This window comes from Takifugu rubripes, chromosome 1 (assembly GCF_901000725.2).
Source record: "Takifugu rubripes chromosome 1, fTakRub1.2, whole genome shotgun sequence".
NCBI classification, from domain to species: domain Eukaryota; kingdom Metazoa; phylum Chordata; class Actinopteri; order Tetraodontiformes; family Tetraodontidae; genus Takifugu; species Takifugu rubripes.
This window is the reverse complement of record NC_042285.1, coordinates 26,630,512-26,650,416: the sequence shown is the minus strand read 5'-3', so window position 1 is coordinate 26,650,416 and position 19,905 is coordinate 26,630,512. Positions and strand designations below refer to the sequence as shown.

Below are 19,905 nucleotides of genomic sequence, written 5' to 3'. Positions count from 1 at the left end.
CTGACCTTTGCATGTTCTCCTGTAACAAAGCAAACAGGTCAGGGGGATTTAAATGAATGTTAAAGTGAAAGAAGCACAACCTTTTTGAACATGTTAGCGTCATCACCAACATAAAATACTTCTACTTTAATTTAGGCACTAACAAAGAAAATATGGAAGGTTTTTTTTTTAAATTTTGACCCCTGAGGCAGAAGCAGAGTTGAATGAAACGAGGTGAAATATGAAAACGGCCAATGAGACGATACATAGTAATTAAGAGCATCATTAGTGCCTAAGTGAGGTAAAAAAGGTTTTGGGATGTGCACGAAGGGGGGGGGGGGGGATATGAGGGAAATCACCCGAGGATGGGAGGTGACCCACATTTCACAGGAAAGATGGGGACAGCCCCCATCCTCCTAATAGGCACCCCCATATCCCCCTGTGGGCAGCCCGCTGATTGCTTCATTACCCCTTGTAAACACATTCACGACCCCCAACTCTGGCATACACACACGCGCGCACACACACCCTGCCCCCCGTCTGATCACCCTGTCTTGGTGATGTCCAATGGGGGGGTGGAATTCCTTCAGTGGCATCAGATGATTCAACTCTCTCTGTCACCCTGAAAATAGTCTTTTGTTCAACAGGAAGGGTAGAAAATCTCTTCAGAAACAAGGAAACAGTTTGTGGGATTTCTGGCCCGACACCCTCACATGGTTTAAAGCAGATGGGTGGACCTTATCGCTTCAGGTGTTTTCACACTCCCATACTGAGGTGGTTGTGGTTTCACTTCAGATCAGCATCACAGGTTTGAGGGAGGTAGCACTCGCAGCACTGAAATAGGATTCGTATCTTAAGTGGCTGTCGGGCGGCCAGATTTTAACAGTAAAATTCAGATAAATGCCTCCTTTGATGCTCTGCATGCAGTTTCTTCCCCTCCAGGTATCTGAACGGTGCTGTCTGAAGGTTAAAGTTCACTGCCGGGTTACACACGAGCTGGTTTACCTTTACCATCTGAAGACCGTGCCTCTGTGCTCCCCACTGGCTGTCACTTTTAGTTATTGCAGCATTGCTGGGTGGAGAGCCATTGTCCTCAGGCTGCAGGAGTGCTGGCAGCTGCGTTCCGATGCAGGAACGAGGACCTTCCAATAGGGCTGCTGCGTGTGCATGTGAGGACATGATTGGCTGGAAATGAAACAAAAGAACGCACCATCTACTGTAAACTGCAGCTCAATGTGTATTGAAAGCAATCAAGATTTAAATCCAATAAAATATCTTTTTAAATAACCACAGACCATCAAGCCCATGAAGCCCATCGACTTTATATCCCAATGGCTTCAAACGCGTTTTCTACAGGTGGGAAGGTGAAGCGTAGTTATATTCTGTGGCGAGGTTGTCGGATTTAATTTAACTTGATTAGACAATTTTATGTAAAATGACTTAAATCTTTTGTATATATTTTTTGAAAGTGCATCGGGGAAAAAATTGTATTATCTCTTTTTCTTCTTAAAATCGCCTGAAGTGATTTGGTCTTTGGCGCCCCTTAGTGGTCATAAATAGGAATACATGATCACTATTTAGCCATACTGACGTTCAATATGATTCAATAAATTATAATAAGCTTGGGCTGTTTATATAAATTAGTATGTGGTCAATATTAACAATTTCGACATTACGTCTTTACAATCAAGTGTATCTACAATGTACGCACTACACTGTTTTAATAGAGTAATTTGTGTTATACTGTATTTATTGCACGCGTCGTGTAACAAATGTAGACATTTATCACAAAATTTACTTATATTTGTGGGGAGGAAACCGCAAAATGTCCAAAATGAAGGATAAATATGGAAAAGGTCTTTCTGTTTGAGGGAAAGGTAATGTGTGTGGGCTAAATGTGCAGCTCTGGTGGCAAAAAAACAACAACAGAAATTGATTTCTGAACATTTATTCGTGCTAAATTAAAAATCGTAAGTTTTGAGATCAAGTTCTAAGGTGGCGCGCGCCCAGCGGGTCACGTGACCACAGGGCACCAGTCGCGTCCGGTCTGAGACGGCAACAATTTTAAGCAAAAAAAAACCCCAAAAACTGAAGTTATCGAAGATGGAGGGAAGCGTTGCCAGCTGCAGCTTTTGCAGCGAACAATTTGGCGAACTTGGTGGGATATTTGGATAAACATTAGCTTTAAGTTCAACGCTTTGTTCATTCGAGGCTCATATTCCGTCGCGTTCTAAAAAGTCCGTTTGCTAGCTAGCATGTAGCATCGCCCTTAGCGGAGTCAGTATGGCGAGGGTCAGGGCCTTAAATGTTGTTTAATTAAACTAACTCAGCAGTTGAATAAAAACATCTGGAGGTTGTGGTCGAAGCATTTATGGTTTATTGTTAAGCTAGTCTCGACCGAGTTAAAAAATGAATGAGCGAACTCGTTAAAGATGCGCATTAAAAGATGCGGGTTCCGTGTGAAAATGGTGACGGGGTCGTTGTTTGCTCCTCCAGAAGCCTGTGACCTCGACATCAGCCTCCCTCATGTGCTGCCATGTGGCCACATCTTGTGCACCTTCTGCCTGCAGTCTGTTCGGCCTGACCTATGTCCAGCTTGTGAGGTGACTCTTTATTCACATTTACCCTTCAATTAAGTATATTAAGTATCAAGTTCTTGCAAATTAAAGCCTGAAACATTTTCCTTTCTGTTTCTGCAAGTTTGGTGAACAATGACATAGTAATACATTAAAGTCTGTTTTCTCCAGTTTGGAGGTGGATTCCAGGCGGACAGAAGAACCTCTGACCGCTTCTACACTGGCAGGATGAAAAAGTACACCGAATAATTTAAATTATTCCTAGTGAGACGCACTTAAATTGTTGTCTTTGGTAATTGTTGTTCGATTGAAATGTTGTCAAGTCTCAGTCAAGGAAGCCCAGCAAAAAATGACACCTGCAGCCAACTTCCAACATCTGGAGATGAGGATGGAGACGCTGAGGATGTGGGACAGGTAGGTTTGCTGTTTTTAACGGTGTTGGTCCTCAGCTATTGTAATTATTTAATGCAGATATGCACACTTGAGATTGGTATTATCATATTTAATTTCTCTTCATCTGAATCTCATCAGGCCAAAAAAATGGTAAAGCCAGGAAAAAAGAAAAAAAAAGTTAAAGCCACATATTGATTGTGTTTGATTCAGCCATCAGAGATGGAGAAGATTGATCGGACCCTTGATGAGTTCCTGGACAGGGCCTCTCAGAATCTTACCAAGCTGGAACAAATCCACGAGGTGAGCTCTGGAAAAACACACCCCAGAGAAGCTTTGACTTTAGAACACAAAGAGATGATCCTGGATGTGATCTGCAGACTCTGGCAGCTGGTCGGGAACAACAGATTGAAAGAGAGAGAGTCCGGCTGGAGAACGAGATCCAAAAAATGGCTGCCAAGGCTTCATATGCTGTTGAGAAGTGGTAATGATGAGAAGGTGGCATTTTGCTGTCTAAAGTGTTCCTGACGGAAGGCTCCGATGTCCTTATAAACAGGAAGGACGGGCATTTCAACCAGATGTCAAAGCTTGATCGGCGTTTTCCCGCCAGCCAACAACAGCTGTGCTGCATCCAGGAGAAGATCACGGCTCTGAACGTTGCCATCCAGTGGGCCAGAGAAGTCCGCCAATCCCCGTTTCTGAAGCAGAATTGTGCGCTTGATAAGGTAAAAAAAAGTCATTCTATTTATTTACTTTGATCCCGCAGCTAAATCGTGTGTTTGTCAATAGGTCATGGAGAGCCTGCATGGTTCTGATTGCCAGTCCTTTGATATGGAGTGCGTCTCTCTGGGCTCTGGACTGAGGTTTGAGTTACTTGTCTGCAGATGTTTAGGATCACCTGTGTTTATTTTTTTGTCTGCCGTTTTACTTACTATGGTTGCGGATCTGTGAAGATTATAGAAGGTGCTTTAAATTCTGTTCCAGCTATTCTTTCCAGTTGAAAGATCAGAACCAGAATCTCTCATTGTCTCTGAAGATGGAAGTTGGTCCTCCTAAGGGGTAAGAAAGGGGTAAAAGCTTTCTAAACTAGATTGGATGGCTCGCAAACATGCTGACATTTGTGGTTTGTGCAGGATTTTGTACTTTTAATTTGTAAAAGGTGAGTTTGAATCACTTTATTTGGTTAAAGGTGCTGTTGAGGTGTGAACATGTGATGAAAACTTTGTGTGTGCAAAGGTTTAAGGCAGGTATGAAAAGATGCTGTAAGGATAAATCTGTCAGACAGACATTGAGCTTGCCCACCCCTCGACACAGCATCTCTTGGTAAACTTGGCCACAGTCTTTAAGGAGCCGCTGGATTGGTCCAAACACGTCGGAGCACTGACCACAGGTCTTCTGGAGACGTTGGCCAGGTCCTGGAATCCTTCTGTCCCTTCATGTAATCCCACACACGCTCGATGGTGTTGAGATCAGGGCTCTGGGGAGCATGCTATCACCTCCAGGACTTCTCCTTCGTAGAAGACAGTTCTTATTGTCCTTGGCTGCTTCAATGCTACCGGGGCCAATCCCACGCCTCCATGATGGATCATGCATGATGGATAAATATCTGCCTGCATTTCTCAGCATTAAGGGAATATAAATCCTGACCACATCTACAAATCCATTTACAGAAATGCAGCTCCGAACTTGCAAGAAACCTCCAAATATTTCCGATTTTGACTCATGAGCATCTGCTGCCATTTTTCTGCGCCCTGTTTTTTAATGCATAGTTGAGCTGTTTGGCCTTGTTTCTATCTGAGATGTCAGGCTTTTTGGCTTCCATGACGACCACTTCTGCACAGACAGGTACACCCATATGGACAGCAGATGGGTGTATCTGGATCACTCTGGTTTCTGCCAGTTCTGAGCTGATAACGCTGCTGGATGTCTTCCAACCTCAAAGGGAAATCAGCTTGATGTGTTTTGCGTCTGTTGCACGGTTTCCTTGGCCGACTACTGTGACTGATCCTCCACGTCGCTCGTTTGTTTCTGCTTTTCTACACGTTCTCGACAGCTCATCTTGGTGCACCAGTCTGGTTTGAACTACTTGTCTTGGAGAGACATGGCTGATGCAGGATGTCCACCTTGTGTCTGGTTGTGTGCTCAGTCTTGACTTAGTGTCTGACCTGTGACACGAATCTGTCTTCAAGGACCTCACCTTGCTAGCAAAGTTTAAGCCTCCTGCACAGCTGTCGCTCTTTCAGTTATGACTATTTCAACCGACATGGGACATTGGTGTAATTGGCTGATCATAGGAATGGCTGCCATCCTGCCAAATCCCTGACCTTAGTCAGTAGTTTCCCCTTTGGTTTTTATTCCCTCACTTTGCATTTTGTAAATGGATCGAAATACACAATCGTTTTATTTTTGAAAGCATTCTTGGTTTACAGCATTTTCTCCCACACCTGTGTAAAACCGAACGTCTGGGACCCAAACCAGGCTACTTGTAACAGCTTGTGTATCCTCATAGGCTGACCAAGCTGGATGAACCAGACCAGGAAAAGCCTGTAGCAAACCAGGACTTTGCAGATGTAATCATTGAGGAGATTGTAGATGAACAACAAGACTCTGGTGGGTCTGCTTTGGTTGCATGCTTGTCCAAGGCTTGTCCATATTGTCCAAAGCTTGTCCATATTGTCCAAAGCTTGTCCATATTGTCCAAAGCTTGTCCATATTCACTTGAATGTTTGTTGTGTTGTAGCTCTCCCACCAACTGGCCCTGAGTTGGCTAAGAGCAAATCTAGAAGCTTCTGGAAAAGGAGAAATCGCATAGCAAAGATGAAAAATAGTAAGGAAAATTCTTTATTTTGATTGACCCGTTTGCACTTTAGAGACACACTTTTACACTTTTAGCTCCGCTAAATGATTCATTTGCTCTTTATTTCTCGCTTCACCACATCGGCGTTTGTGTCAGGTGCTGTTTTTCTGTTCACAACACCTGTTGCTGTCCTCCATAATCTGTCATGGAAGCTGTCTACACGACAATTTAAAGTTCCCACCAATGAATCAGACTGAGATAGTGTCACATCCTGATAGCCTGGCTGTCTTCCTCTGCCTCTCTTTTCTCTTCACTGTCATTTTAAATGAACCATCTTCCCTTTTATGCCACTGATTAATCCTTTTTTTTACCTCTTTGCTAGTGTCCATGTGGGTAGTGGTGATTAACATTGTGAATCCGAGTCACTTCTATGTCCAGTATCTGGCAGAAGCAACAGAAATAATGACCCTTTCCAAGAAGATCAACTACTTCTGCTCCACGAAAAGCTCTTGCTTTACATCCAAAGATGTAGTGGAGACAGGTGCACCTGGTTTTTTTACACATTACAATATGGCAAACACAAACTCCAAGATTTCAGATGGCTAAAATGTTCTTTAAAAGCCTGCTTGTGTTCTGTTAGTGCAACATCTAATAATATCTGTCTGCCGTCCTGTTTATGCACGCATCGGGCACAACTCCACGCAGCGCTGCGCTATTTTCATTTATTTCCTTTGACTCGACTGTCTCTACTCTCTTTCAGGCTCAATGATTTTTGTGAAGTGGAAAGAGGGCCTGTGGGCCAGGGCCCACATTACCGAGCTCTTTCAGAGGGGTTTTACAGAGGCTGTCAGATGCTGTCCAGCTGACCAGCTCACAAGTGTCCAGGTCTTCTTTATTGATTATGGCATCACAGAGACTATCAGCATAGCGAGGGAGACAGAGATGGACACTGGGTAAATATCTGATTAAAGATGGATCAAAAAGATGAACCTTTTCTTAGTGTTTGGGCAGTTTAACCTATTCATTTATTAAGTAGCACTTCTCTCTAATCTTGTTTCTGGTTCCACAATGCTGAAGCCCTTTTCTAAAACAGTCTTGACAATGTACAAACTTATTCAGATGCACTTTTCCCTCTCCTGACACCTTTTCCAGAAAGATGGGGTCTGCAGGGGCGGCAGTGGACGTCGTAAACAGGCACATGAGGAAGGTGGAGGACGCACAGAAAGTGCAGGTGCACAGCATTGCTCCTCTGGCCATCAGATGTACGCTCAAGAACCTGGTCCCCCACAGTCTAGTAAGGCCAAAGAGAAGATGCATAGTATACAATCAGTTTAACGTGGTTCTAGGTGTCGTCTTGTCTATTAAATTGTATGTATACATCAACATAATGGTAAATGTGACGGTTCCTTAACAGAAGATTCCGTTTTACCAATTGTTCAGGCTAAAGGATGGACCCAAGAGGCCACGGTGGAGTTCAAGAAGGTGGTGGGCTCATCAGCTTTGGAGATGAGGATTTTTGGTCAGGACAGAGACTCGTTACTGGTGGACCTCATTAGAACCCCCAATGACCAGTCCTGTGATACGCCCCTCTCCGTCAGACATTACCTTGTTTACATGGAAGTGGCGAGGTACATGGACTGATCAGAAAGTCATTTGATTTGACGTCAACTCTTTCAGCTGACACTGTCATTTTCTGAAAGTTTTTATGCTCCGGTGGTGTTGGAGGCAAAGCCACTGACGTACTTCCACCTTCCCTGTCCCAAGACTGACGTGGAGCTCAACGCTGTGGTGTCACACATCAATAATCCTGCTGACTTCTACATTCAGCTGGTACCAATACATGCTGTGCCCCACTACAATAGTTTATGTGTGCATATCATTTAGATTCAACAGGAAGTCATGACACATCAAGTAGTTCCTACGTCTGCTCTTCTCACCAGGTTGAAAACATGGAGCTTCTGTTGCTCTCAGCCCAACTTCAGGATTGTTACAATGCAGCAACCGTGGCCAATGCAGACGACCTCACGGTTTGCCACCCTGTCGTTGGACAAGCTTACGTCGCCTGTGCTGATGACAGGTTGTGGTACAGGGCTCAGGCTCTAGGTGAGGACTGTATGTGTGTATTATATAGTTGTAGTAACTGTGTCATGTGACCCTTGTAAGGATACGATATCCCAAGAGCTAATAGCAGAAAAACGTGAACAAACTTTGTGATGACAAATGGTTTCTACCTCTTTATTAGGTCATCCAGGAGAAGGACAAGTGGAGATACTTTATGTGGATTTAGGCAACAAAAAAGTTGTGCCAGTGAAAGATTTGAGGAGGATTAAGGATGATTTTTTTGCCCTCCCCATCATGGTGAGCGGCAGCGTCAATAATGAATGAAGCCGATGTTTTTTGATAATGTTTGGGATTATCTTTCAGAAGTCACTGTGTTAAAAGAAGGTTTGGTACAGGCAACACGAGTGCATTATCTGCTGTGTAGGCAATCAATTGCTGTTTGGAAGAGATCGTTCCACGTGATGGAAAAACCTGGGATGGTTCCTGCACCGACAGATTCACCAGCCTGGCGCTCCAGAAGGTGGTCACTGTCGTTTCTGTGCATCCAGGTGTGTTTATCTCTGAATTACTGCCAGACACTAACAGAACTCAGATCATTTTTCTACTCTGAACATTGTTGCTGCCTCTCTTCCATCAGAAGTCAAGCATGAGCATGAACCTCTGCCAGTCAGACTGTTTGAGAGTGACCTGAACGGGCCAACGGCCAACATAGCTGAGCTGCTGGTCAGAGAGGGCTTGGCCTGCTTCAAACAAGGGTTAGAGGAGTTTGAAGTTTGTTGTAATGTAACCTGCCATATCATAGTCTCGTCCTGGCCAATCCCCACTTGTCTCCTCACTGATTATCTATTTCTACAGGTCTAAGACTGACGATGCCGTGTCCTCTGCTAATGAGTCTGTTGTGTGGGACCCCCTGCTTGATCCTGGTTTAGCTGCTGGTGATGTTGTCACCACAATTTATGACGTCGCCGGTGAGCATAAAGAGGAGTCGCTAATGTGCGAGCCAACGCTGAAGCTCCCCGCCCAACTCAAAGAGCTCCATGTCAGAGTCAGCCACGTTCAGTCTCCCAGCAGCTTCTATGTGCAGCTCACCCAGAATGACGCTCACCTGAGCAGGTCAGCAGATGTTTTTATCCCCTTAAACGCAGCAGAAAGAATGTTTTGTAATTTGAACAAGTCATCTGCTGCAGTGAATTCATGATTCTCGCTGTTCTCTCAGAGTGTGTGAGCTGTTGAAGGAATGTGCGCTCGTGGGGACCCCCGATGGGTTTGAGTGGAGGACAGATATGTACTGTGTTGCTAACAACAAAGGGGTTTGGAAAAGAGGGAGAATCTGCTCTGATTTAACATCCAGCAACATTGCAGAGGTACGCAGGCCCTCAGAATAGTCCTAATTTATTGTTCCTATTGTCTTTTATTCTTCGCTCCGGTGTTCCTGCCTAATTCTCTGTATCCCTGGTAACAGGTGATGCTCTGTGACTACGGCAACAGGGTGAAGCTCCACATCAGCAACTTGCGGCCATTGCCTCCATCCCTGATTGGGTCTTTTGCACTGGAGTGCACTGTGTCTGATATCAGGTTTCCATCCTTATGTCAAATTTACTGTCATTCATTGTGCATCAAACACATCCTGCACGTCTAGTGATGAATATTACGCTGATTCTCTTAGTCCTGTTCAGTTAGATGATATATTCAATCACAGTCCAGCAGGAGGTCAATCTACCTGGACGGCGACAGCCTGTGACGTAATCTCCCAATTCTTGACTGGAGCGCTGGCAGTCGTGACCATCAAGGTTGCTAATCTCTTTATATATCTCCATACTTTTCCACTGTTATCTCAGAATGTGACACTAGACCTAGATGGGAGCTTCTCTTTTTGATCGATCCATGTTCCTCTGTTGCATCTTTGATATTGTGACCTCTGCTGTTGCAGGAGGAGGTGAAGGATCTGAGTCCAGTTCCTGTCACACTGTCCTGCTCTCAGGAGATGGGGCAGTTTGTCAGCATTGCCGACTTCCTCGTCAGTAAGGGCCTGGCTCTTCGAAAAAGAAAGCCGAGGTCTGTCGTTTACAAGCCTTCATACACAGAATACCAGATTAAATGAGCTGTGCCGGTTATTAGCTCATTGTCAGAACCGTTGCCTGTTTCCTAAACGTTTCCCTCTACAGAGTTGCTGCTGATGAAACCCCCGAAGAGGCTGGTGCACAGGCTCCAGTGATGGAAGCACAAGCTGACGACACCAGAACCTTTAGATCAGCGTCGGCTAATAGTCCATTTCCGTCTCGCATCGGCGTCCCCGCGACCCGCGCTCGTCCAAAACTCCTTCCTCGCGCCCTCGTGTCAGCTGAAAAGGTGCTATTGCGTAATTTAGTAGTTCTGGTTCCTGTCCAAATGATGGTGGACGTGGCTGTACATTTGACTGTCGTTATATATGTCTGTTTCAGGTAAAGACGACGTCCTACCTCCCCCCTGAGTTACCTGAGCTCGGTCAGATCCAGATCAGAGTGACAGCTGTTGGGGATGATGGTCTGATTTACATGAGGACCCAAAACGCAGGTTCAGCTTTTTTAAAAATATTTCTGCTAGCGAGGCTGCAACTCGCTTCGCATCGAAGTCCGTCCTGATGCTGTCGGTGTCTTTGTCAGAGCGTCAGTTCGAGCAGCTCATGGAGACAGTCGGGGAGCGCATGAAGACTTTGCCCAGACCAAAGTGTTACGAGTGGAAGTCGGTGCAGGGCTGCGCTGTCATGGGCTCTGACATGCTCTGGTACCGGGGAGAGGTGGTGGAAGTGCTGGGGGAGTTCGTCAAGGTCAGCGTCACACCAGTCATTCAGGATGCTGCCACATGTGGCGTAATGGAGTCTTCTCTTCCATGGCGTGGTTGTTGGCAGGTACAGCACGTGGACTCGGGTCTGGTGGAGAACATCCCAGTCATACACGTCTACCCTGTGCTGCTCTGCGAAGATGTACCTCAACTCTGTTTATCATGCAAGCTGCATGGAATCAACCCCGTAAGATCCACATCTCGCCTGCACCTTGAATTTGTAGGAAAAATATCTAAAGTAAAACAAACTTCAACTGTGTCGTAGTTCTAATCCGCCGTCTCGTATTCAGCAGATCATTTTTAGCATGGAATGTGCGTGTTAGCTTTAAGTCCTTTCAGCGGTCTTTGGGATGGTCTGTTGTTGTGTGTCGGTCGTTAAGATCGTGTCCCTGTTTCTCCAGTTTGGTGGGAAATGGCAGTTGGACGCGGTAGCTTTGCTGAGGGAGATACTTCTGAACCGCACCCTGGACGTGGACGTCAAGGTAGGGCGGCTACGTCGTGGAGCCTTTTGGACGCTTGAAGCAGCAAATGAGTTGTGACTGTTTTGTCCATGTGTGTTAGGAGCTTCCATCAGAGCCCAGAGCTGCTCTCTCAGGGGAGCTTTTCATCGATGCAATGAGCCTCAACACTATCCTGAGCTTTCATAAGCACGGTGCTCTGGAGCGCTGCGTCTCTGTTCCAAAGGTGCGTGTGAGCACTCCTATTTAAGCTTTTGGTTCCTGATTGTCAGGTATCATAAATGTCTTTGCATCTCAGGCGCTCGCTGTGACGTCTCTCAACTCCCCGGATGAATGGAAGTTGGACATTGAGGTACTGTTGTTAGAACGTCTGTGTTGGACATTTGTATATAACATTGTCCAGCTACGTAGCGCTAATGTAAAGCTAATATGCTCATTTCTGGCATCTCCAGGGTCTCATGGATCCAGCGGAACCAATTCTTGGATCCTTTATTTACCCAGACATGCCACAGAAGGGAAGCCAGTTTCAGGCCCAGGTCTGCCACTTGTGGACCCCTAACAGGGTAAACACAGAGTCAGGAAGATCTTGGGTAGAATTAATGTGATTTTAAGCCCCGCGTCTATGGTTTGACAAGTAAAACGTGTTTTTGTCTGTCATCACTGTTTTTGTCTGCCACCATGTTGACTTAAGCTGTTGTTAACGCTGAATAACTGTCCCGCAGCTGTTCCTAAAGCCTTTAGAAGCAACAGCTCACTTAAAAGTGGACGGCGAGACGCTTAATGATGCTTTGAAAAGAGCGAACGCTGATGTCAGGAATCTGCCCCGACTCAGCGATTTTCCTCCCGGTAAGATTGTGTCCTGTTGACTCCCCGTGAGCAGGAAGGCGGGGCCAGTAGTAGTTTACTAGAAGTAAAAACTCTAAATCGATCAGAACTGGAGGTCCAATTTCCTGGCTGTGTTGTGCTTGTGTCCATCAGATTGTCCGTGCCTGGCAGAGTACAGCGACGGGGTCTACTACAGGGCCAAGATAGTCAAGTTTGTCAGTTTGGAGCCTGTTCGGGTCATGGTCCATCATGTTGATTTTGGATCAGACGACACGTTGCCCACCAGCAAGTATGACTGTCGTACACCACAGAAGATCATTTCAATACCAGACCTGAGTTTGTATCTGCATAATCCTGTTGAGAAGGCCGGTAGATATGAGAACACGAGCTGGGTGGGAGTAAATATCCAGCATCTAATGCGGAAATAAAAAACTGGAATGTCTATCCAACACTTCCTGTTAGGATCCGGCAGATACCAGATCAGCTGCTTAAGTTCCCCGTTGGAGTCCTCAAGGTGAAGGTAGCGGGCTTCAAGCCCCCGAGTGACAACACGGAGAAAATCATGCTGCCCTACTGCCCGGGGTGGAGCCTGAAGGCCACCATGGAGATGATCGACCTGTTGCAGACCAGCGTCAGAGCCTCGGTGGTGGTCAGAATCGCCCGTTTCACGTGGCCTCTCAGACCTCGGTGTCCTTTCTTCACCGTGTTCCTCCTCCATGCAGGCGTGTGAACCGGAGCTGACGGTGCTGCTGTACAACACACAGGGGGAGCTGGTGCACCTCCCTCTGGTCAGGAAGGGCCTGGCGGAGCTGGAATGAGGCGGAAGCTGCTATTCACGTAGGTTTGCACACACACACACACACACGGGGGGGGGGTCGTCATAACAATCAGTTTATTCTTCTCATAGATGGAGCAGCTCTGTTTTTACTCTTTAATGCAAAAGGTAAATTAATAGTGTGTGTGTTAAAGTGTGTTAAAGTGTTGCCCCGTAACTATTGGTAAGCAACACTAGAGGTTTGATCACCTAAAGTTTAATAACAGTTGTTTAGATCCTGACTCGATCTCAAAGGGAAAAGTTAAAATGGGCCCAGGATATTTCGTTTGCTTTTTATATATATTTTTTATTTTTTCCTTTTTTTTCTTTCAGGTTTCCTGTTAAACAAGAACAGAAGTTTTTTTTTTTGTCAGTTGTGCTCTTTGACTGCTGTTCTTGCGTCGTACATTTGGCTGAAAATCCATTTAATTTTCTCTGCAGCGCTTTAACTTTTAACAAATCTGGCTGCTTCTCGTTTGAGTAACCATGGAAACGTTTTTGTTTGACAGAATAAAGAGTTTGATGCCTCTGCTGGATATTCTCGATCTCTAAATCTGCACTTTGACATCAGTTTAACCTTTTTAAAAAGCCAATTTATTTAAAAAATATATATATACACACACAACGTAGGAAATAAATACACTCAACAATAAATTAAAAGTTATCAGTAAACAAACCACTTTCAGAGTCCCAGTTCCCCCTGGATCTCTCCATCTCATTCCCATTCTCATTCTCATCCAGTGCCCCCCCCCCCCCCCTCCTCTTTTTAATGCTGGAGAACTAATTCATATTTAAAGACAGAAAACCTTCCAACACGTTTTTAAGGCAAAACAAAGACAACAGAAGAGCAGGAACACAACTGTCTAACTTGGTGTTGGTGGTTTCCAAACATTCAAGTATTTCTAACCAGTAACATTATGGAATTCTGCCAACAGGAAACGAGCTGAAACTGGTGGTGACCGCTGGGTCTCTACCCTCTGCTGTCCACCACCACGTTGCCGTCTTTGTCTTTGACTCGGAGGCGCCCGGTGGGGTAGCGCGTCTCCTGCCTGCCGTCGTTGTACACGGTCTTGACGGTGCCGTCGGGGTACTCCCTCCTCTTGTAGTCGGCCGTGTGGATCTCCCTCTGGCCCGTGTTGAAGTGGATCTCCTTGGAGCCGTCCCTGGAAGAGCATTTCAGGCTGAAGCAGGGTGGAGGTTAGAGCGTTTGAACGAGCCGCCGTACTCACGGGTTGACCTGTATGACCGTCCCGTCCGTCAGCACGCTCTCCTCCCTGCCGCCGGGGAACAGGTTCTTCACCGTCTGGTCTGGGAACGTGATTTCCTTACGTCCGTCTGGGAAATGTTTCTCTGGAGTAGGAGAGGAAAAGCTGTATTTCCCGTTTGTATTTCCCGTGGCAGCTCTGCTCATCTACCTGTCTGGTTGTTGGGGAAGTGCAGGACCTCGATGCCGTCTGGGTAGGTGACGTGTGTGGTCTGGGCCTCGGCGTAGAAGTAGATCTGAGCACAGAGCAGAGCTGCGTTAAGAGTCCGATGGGAGGAGGCAGTGAAGCTATAGGACAGCGTGTCGGTGTCCCGGCAGCAGGTTCGGGACCAGGCGTCGGACCTCACCACTCTTTGGTCGGTGATCTCTTTGGTGTCCCCGTTGAAAAAAGTGACTTTGACCGTCTGGCCGTCTGCCGACACTTCTTTCTTGGTGCCGTTGGAGAAGACGACGAGGCGATCTCCATTGGTCAGAACCTTCTCGGTCTGAAATGAGCAGAGCCGGGTCCTTCATCGTGACGTCGTTAACCACAAACCCTGTTTAAGACCTCCTATTTTAACAACCTAGCGACTCTTCAGGTGATGGATGAATTCACCAGGGTTTATTTGGGTTAATATAACTGAACGGGTGTGATCCCAGAAGTGTTCGGGGCGTCCTGGGCTGCTGAGAGTTGCTCACCTTTCCATCGGAGTGTGTGATGACCTGATCAGCTGGTTCTGCTTCTTTGAGCTCACTGCCCACTTCATTTGGCAGCACATTGTGTTTCTTGAAAAAGATGTCGACATTCTCACAACATTATTACGAATATTTTCTTTTTATAAAACCCTCCAGTGACTGACTGGAGCCAGGAAATGTCTTACTGGTGAGCAACTGTGGGAATTCTCTGGGTTTGATGATTTCTCCTGACTTTTGCCGGCAGTTGTTGATCTCTCCACTGTCCTCGAAAGGGAGGTGGAAGACGATTCGGAGGCGGCTGGTTTCCTGAGGCTGCTCTTTATCCCTGAAGACAACAATTAAACAACTGTTACATGATGAGCACATGGAGCTCAGTTGGTCTGCGATACCGTCAATGGCCACAAGGGGGCGGCACACTTGCAAACTAAAATGACGTCAAATCAGGCGTAAGCTTGCATGGCTGTATAAAAAGTTAAATTGTGGGGTGGAAATCCAAAATACATTATAATTTCAGAGGATGTGTGTTCATGGAAATCCAAAACTTAGTTTTTAGGCTATCCCCATTTTCTGTGGGTAGAATCTGACACACTGACCTCCCTCTTTGGAGTTCTTCCTGGCTGCTGCAGCCATGCTGCTCTGTGGTGGGTTTCCACTCCCCCTGGAGTCAAGAGGACTCTGCAGGAAAGAAAATACTCATAGGATTATTCATGGTGATGCATAAATTAAGGTTCCATTCACATTTACACCTGAAAAACCTGCTCAAAATTATTCAAAAATAGTAAAACCACTCTTACAGCAAATTTGACTCCTTTGCTTATGGTTGACGTGCTGTTCTCAAGCATTTTCGGACTCATTTTCTGGACTTTCTCTGCATTAGCAACATTGTTCTTCAAGGCGTTGAGGCGAAGCTTTTCCAGCACGCGAGTCTTGAACAAGAAAAGCACCCTGGTGTCACAAGGTTAGCTGCCTGCGCGTGTTGAGAGCGTTCCAAAGACGAGGCGGGTACCTCATCCCTCAGGGAGGCGTTCTCCTGTCGGAGGGAGTCGATTTGCTGGCGCAGCCTGTTGTGGGCGCTGGCCCATCGGCTCTCCTTCCCCTTCAGCTCCTCCTGCAGGGAGCTCAGCTGCTGCTTCAACAGCTTACGGGGACAACAGACGGCTTCAGTATTCACGTGTGACGCTGCTAGCTTGCTGCTAACGTTTCTGCGACTCACCTGGATTTCCTCTCGCTCCTTCTTGTCCGGCATGGCTCTGGCAGCCGACGCGTGCCGCTCAAATATCCGTCGCTCCTTCTGCAACCTGCGGTTTTCCTCTTTCTTGTACTCTTCAAGCTTGGCCAGCTCCACTGCTTTCATCTGTTCGAACTCCAACCGTTCTTTCCTGCGGGACAAAAGCAACTTTGTCTAAATGCATCGGGCAGTAAAAATGAAAACCACCCCAGGCAGACGTTTAACCTGAGAACGTCCCGATTCTTCTCGTTCTCCTCTCTCAGTTTGGTGAGGGCAGCATTCTCTTTCTTAAATCTTTCAATCTCAATCTCCAGCTCGACCAGTCTCTCCCTCAGTAGTCTGGACTGGACACTCTGACCTGTCAAATCGGTGACAGTGGACGTTCATTAGTGTTGCATTAGAGAAGGATTAGAGTCCGATCCATGAGGAAAATATGGTTGGAGGACTGCACGTCAGTCTCACCTGACTCCTCCTGTGGCTGTTTAGATTCAGGAGCGGGAGGGACAGGTGCATTCTGGGTCTTTGGCTTCAGTGAGGGGAAAAGCTTGGTCATGAGCTCAGAGGCTGGGGGGGGATCTGACTTCTGATTGGTTGAACCCGTAACTGCGCCCTTGTCCAACACTGCCACCTTCCTCAGAAGGGTGCGCTGTGGTGGGGGGCTCTCCCTGGCTGTGGGGACCACAGTGTCCTCCTGGTCGTTCCACGTGTCATTGTCGTCGAACACCACCCTGTCCTGCTCATCTTTGTCCTCGATCAGCGTGGACTCGGCGGTGCTGAGGACACTCTCGCCCTCAGCACCATCACTTTGTGACGCTTCCGAAGCTGAATCTTCGTCCTGATAGGAGCGTTTGTCGTAGGGCTGCTTGGACTCTGGAAACGGAGCTTTGGTCAGAATCTCCTGACCTTCAGAGTGATACCCACCACAAGGCCAAACGTCAGCGAAGACACGTCTTTCTTCCTCTGCATCCTGGACGCTCACTTTGTTCGTGAGTGCATCCGAGTTCATTAGATCAGCTTTGCAATCTTCAAATCCACTACTTCCTAGACTGCTGCATCTTCTAATTTCCCCTTTGGGAGGTGCCTTAACTGGGGTGGAGGACAGCCGTCGTGGTGGAAGCCCGTGGACGGCCCTCATTCTGTCCATCTGCAGGATCTACGTGCACAGGGCAGACTCTTGAGTGCCACAGGAAACTGATTAGCTTCCGTATGAACGACATCTAACTGAAGTTCTACGGAAAATTCTGAAATGTAGAAGAAAACAACCTTACCTTTGTGACGAAAGAGGAATTAGAGGAGAACGAGAGCTCTTCGGCCGCTTGCTCCAGCAGCTCAAACTCTCCCAGCTCCATACTTTCTGCCTGGTGGTCACACTCCCACCGCTGGAGTTTTTCCTGGAACGACAACTCCAACACTTCTTCTGGGACTTCATCTCCCGATGATTGGGGGTTTTCCTCTGACCTGTTCTCACCAGCCTCGTCCTCACTCCTCGCGGGGGGTTTCATCGCGCCCCCCCGTGTGGCGAAGGGGCCTGGCAGCGTGCCGTGCTCAGGGGTTACTCTCGCTGCTAGACCTACTTTACTTTTTTCCTGCTCCTTTCCTTCCCGTGCACGCGGCGGTTTGTTCTGAAAGGCTCCCTGGTCCGTCTGAAGTGACGCAGCCCTGTCTGTGTTCTGTCTTTGGTGACTGCCCAAAACCTTTGTCCTCTCCCCTCTGTGGTCACGGCCGATTTGCTGAGGTGATGAACTGAACCCTCTCTGGCGGTTTTCCTTGTTGAGTGAGGCGGTTTTACGCTGGACAGGAAGCCGCTGAGCCGCAGTTTTGCTGCCTCTCAGGGTGACTGCCGGCTCAGAGTTACTGCGGGAAATGACCTTGGCCAGGACGCCCGGTTTAGGGTCCTTTGCATCCTCCGTTTTGGATGACGAGGATCTGCGGTTGGTAAATCTCGAGAGACCCTCGCCACGCTTCAGAAAAGCCCTCTTGGGAGGTGCCTCCAGGGTGTCAGCTCCAGTTTGGCTCTGTTATCAAACACGTAATGTCAATCTCCACTTGCAACTCTATTGCCCACAATGAACAGTACTTAAATGTTTATGGTTTAATCTTTTTACTGCTGATGTTTCTTGTTATATTCTATATATTCTTTGACCTGTTGCTCAGCAGACTTCAGCCTCTGTTCCTCCAGCTTCAGCTGCTCCTCCAACAGCTCCTCAAAAGTCTTCTTCTGTCCTTTAATTGGTCTGAAAATAAGCACAGTTAAGACAAACATGCACTGTGATTTTTCTGGGTTTATGTCTTTTTTTTTTAAATATCTACCTGTCATTACAGGCTTTGTCTTCTCCTCTGGTGCAGTCTTCAGTCAAGGTCTCATTATTTGGTGGCAAAATGTCACTTTGTTGATAAGAAAGGCTTCTGTCCTCATCCTCGTATTCCTCGGACTGTGTGCTGCCTACGCAGAACACACCGCTTTAATTGAACACTTATTTATCTCTCTTATGAGGCGGCCTCCATGTTATGACAAAAGTTTGACATTTGAGGTTATTTGTTTTTTAGCTTTACCTGCATCATAGTCCTGAGAGCCGTTCATCTTCCCCAGCAGCCTCTGCTGCTCCTCCTGGAGGCGAAGGAGCTCCTCCAACTGTTGGGCTTGTAGCTGTTCTTGCATGTGTTCCTGCCATTTTCTCAACTGCACATAATATTAGACATTAGCGACCTGGCTGACACGTGGGCCTATTTTAGTGTGAATGCTGAGCTGGAAATGATGGCGCAGCCTGGCAGTCCTGAGATAAACAGCTAAGATTAGTTTAATAGATGCCAGGCGTCACAAATAAAACCTGACAAAATAAAAGGGAAAAATATCCCTGCTGGTTACCAACCAACGTGTTAGCTCCTGGCCTTACCTGTTCTAGTTTCATCGTTAGTGTTGGAGGCTGTTTTGGCCTTTCCATTGGGTCCAAAGAGTCCAGCTCCCCATCTGAGGACCGGCCCTTCAGGGGCCCGTCACTTCCAGCCGTGTCTCCCCCGGGCGGACGGGGACACCCATCCGCGGCAACGCAGCTGCTGTCTGCGGAGGCGGGCAGGGGGCCGAAGTCGGAGACGAAGGAGTCGTTTGGTCCCTCGGCTGACGGGAGCCTCGGGGCGCTGGAAACGCCCGTGCAAGGAGCGAGGATTACCCCGGCTCGGCTGCTATTCGGCATCCACCGTGCCAAGAAGTCTGCCTGGGAGAAGTGAAGTCCGGCTGGAGATGACATAACAATGCACGACAAACTAATCTGGGATTTCAACGCCAGATTATGGTGACAGGCTAAGTGGTCTTAATCACGCCGCCTATAAGCACCTCACAAAACTGGCGGCCCAGATGAGTCCTGATCCAAGAAATCTAAATATGGTAGCCGGCTTACGATTACATGTTCTCTATTTTTAAGAAACGTCTTAGTTCAACGTTTCTGCCTTGCTCGTCACGTCTGCTTCACGACGGCACCAACTAGTGCGACGACGACTCGTCCCGTTTCTAATGAATTGATGACAGCCTCCTCGACATGCAGCTAACTAGAGCATCCAAACTAATCAGCTTTAACTTTGTGGTTTAATTAATTCGCGTCGGTCGCGTTCATTGCTAGTTTGGTGGCTCCGCGTCCTCCTTCCCGCTGACCCCCGGCAGCGCCTTCGTTTGATAAACACGCTTATTTTACAGTTTTTAAGCTCTAGTGACGAGGCATACAATATCCTTGCGTTAATAAAAATGATCATGACGCGTGTTTTCCAGTAACACTAACATAAAAAAGCAATAAAACCAAGAAACGGCATATTCTGTAAAACACGGTTGACAAAACTTTCGAAGTATGGCGCCATGTCAAAACAAAGCCCGCGAGACAGGACAACAGACCGATGCATTGTGGGTATTGTAGTCAACTATATATTTGAATTTGTTTAATATACACATAATAATAATAGTACACTATTAAAATTGGATTGTGTTGGGGTTTTTTTTAGCGTGGCGGTAGATGATCATATTCTGCTTCAG

The 19,905-nt window shown here is 46.9% G+C and overlaps 2 protein-coding genes across 2 annotated transcripts; one reads left to right on the top strand and one right to left on the bottom strand.

Annotated features, from left to right (window-relative positions):
• The first annotated feature begins 1,991 nt into the window (after positions 1 to 1,991).
• On the top strand, positions 1,992 to 13,169 carry rnf17 (ring finger protein 17). Its single transcript, XM_011613399.2, has 38 exons — positions 1,992 to 2,137; positions 2,476 to 2,582; positions 2,727 to 2,791; positions 2,879 to 2,969; positions 3,159 to 3,248; positions 3,326 to 3,429; positions 3,502 to 3,670; positions 3,735 to 3,808; positions 3,930 to 4,004; positions 5,455 to 5,555; positions 5,686 to 5,772; positions 6,125 to 6,283; positions 6,503 to 6,695; positions 6,895 to 7,036; positions 7,183 to 7,370; positions 7,443 to 7,572; positions 7,683 to 7,845; positions 7,985 to 8,100; positions 8,228 to 8,351; positions 8,441 to 8,558; positions 8,659 to 8,916; positions 9,020 to 9,167; positions 9,266 to 9,378; positions 9,503 to 9,593; positions 9,734 to 9,858; positions 9,969 to 10,152; positions 10,245 to 10,356; positions 10,446 to 10,609; positions 10,691 to 10,810; positions 11,025 to 11,105; positions 11,185 to 11,307; positions 11,380 to 11,433; positions 11,534 to 11,644; positions 11,804 to 11,927; positions 12,060 to 12,195; positions 12,369 to 12,555; positions 12,629 to 12,743; positions 13,054 to 13,169. The coding sequence occupies exons 1-37, from the start codon at positions 2,083 to 2,085 to the stop codon at positions 12,722 to 12,724; spliced, it is 4,578 nt and encodes a 1,525-aa protein (XP_011611701.2). The 5' UTR covers positions 1,992 to 2,082; the 3' UTR covers positions 12,725 to 12,743; positions 13,054 to 13,169.
• Positions 13,170 to 13,291: 122 nt separating this feature from the next.
• On the bottom strand, positions 13,292 to 19,778 carry cpap (centrosome assembly and centriole elongation protein). The gene is made up of 17 exons (XM_003962221.3): positions 18,782 to 19,778; positions 18,441 to 18,567; positions 18,198 to 18,330; positions 18,031 to 18,121; positions 17,156 to 17,902; positions 16,350 to 17,040; positions 16,113 to 16,245; positions 15,873 to 16,038; positions 15,666 to 15,797; positions 15,454 to 15,585; positions 15,253 to 15,334; positions 14,845 to 14,984; positions 14,663 to 14,749; positions 14,332 to 14,469; positions 14,136 to 14,220; positions 13,950 to 14,070; positions 13,292 to 13,883 (listed from the first exon to the last, which is right to left on the bottom strand). The coding sequence occupies exons 1-17, from the start codon at positions 19,130 to 19,132 to the stop codon at positions 13,691 to 13,693; spliced, it is 3,549 nt and encodes a 1,182-aa protein (XP_003962270.2). The 5' UTR covers positions 19,133 to 19,778; the 3' UTR covers positions 13,292 to 13,690.
• Between the last annotated feature and the right edge of the window lie 127 nt (positions 19,779 to 19,905).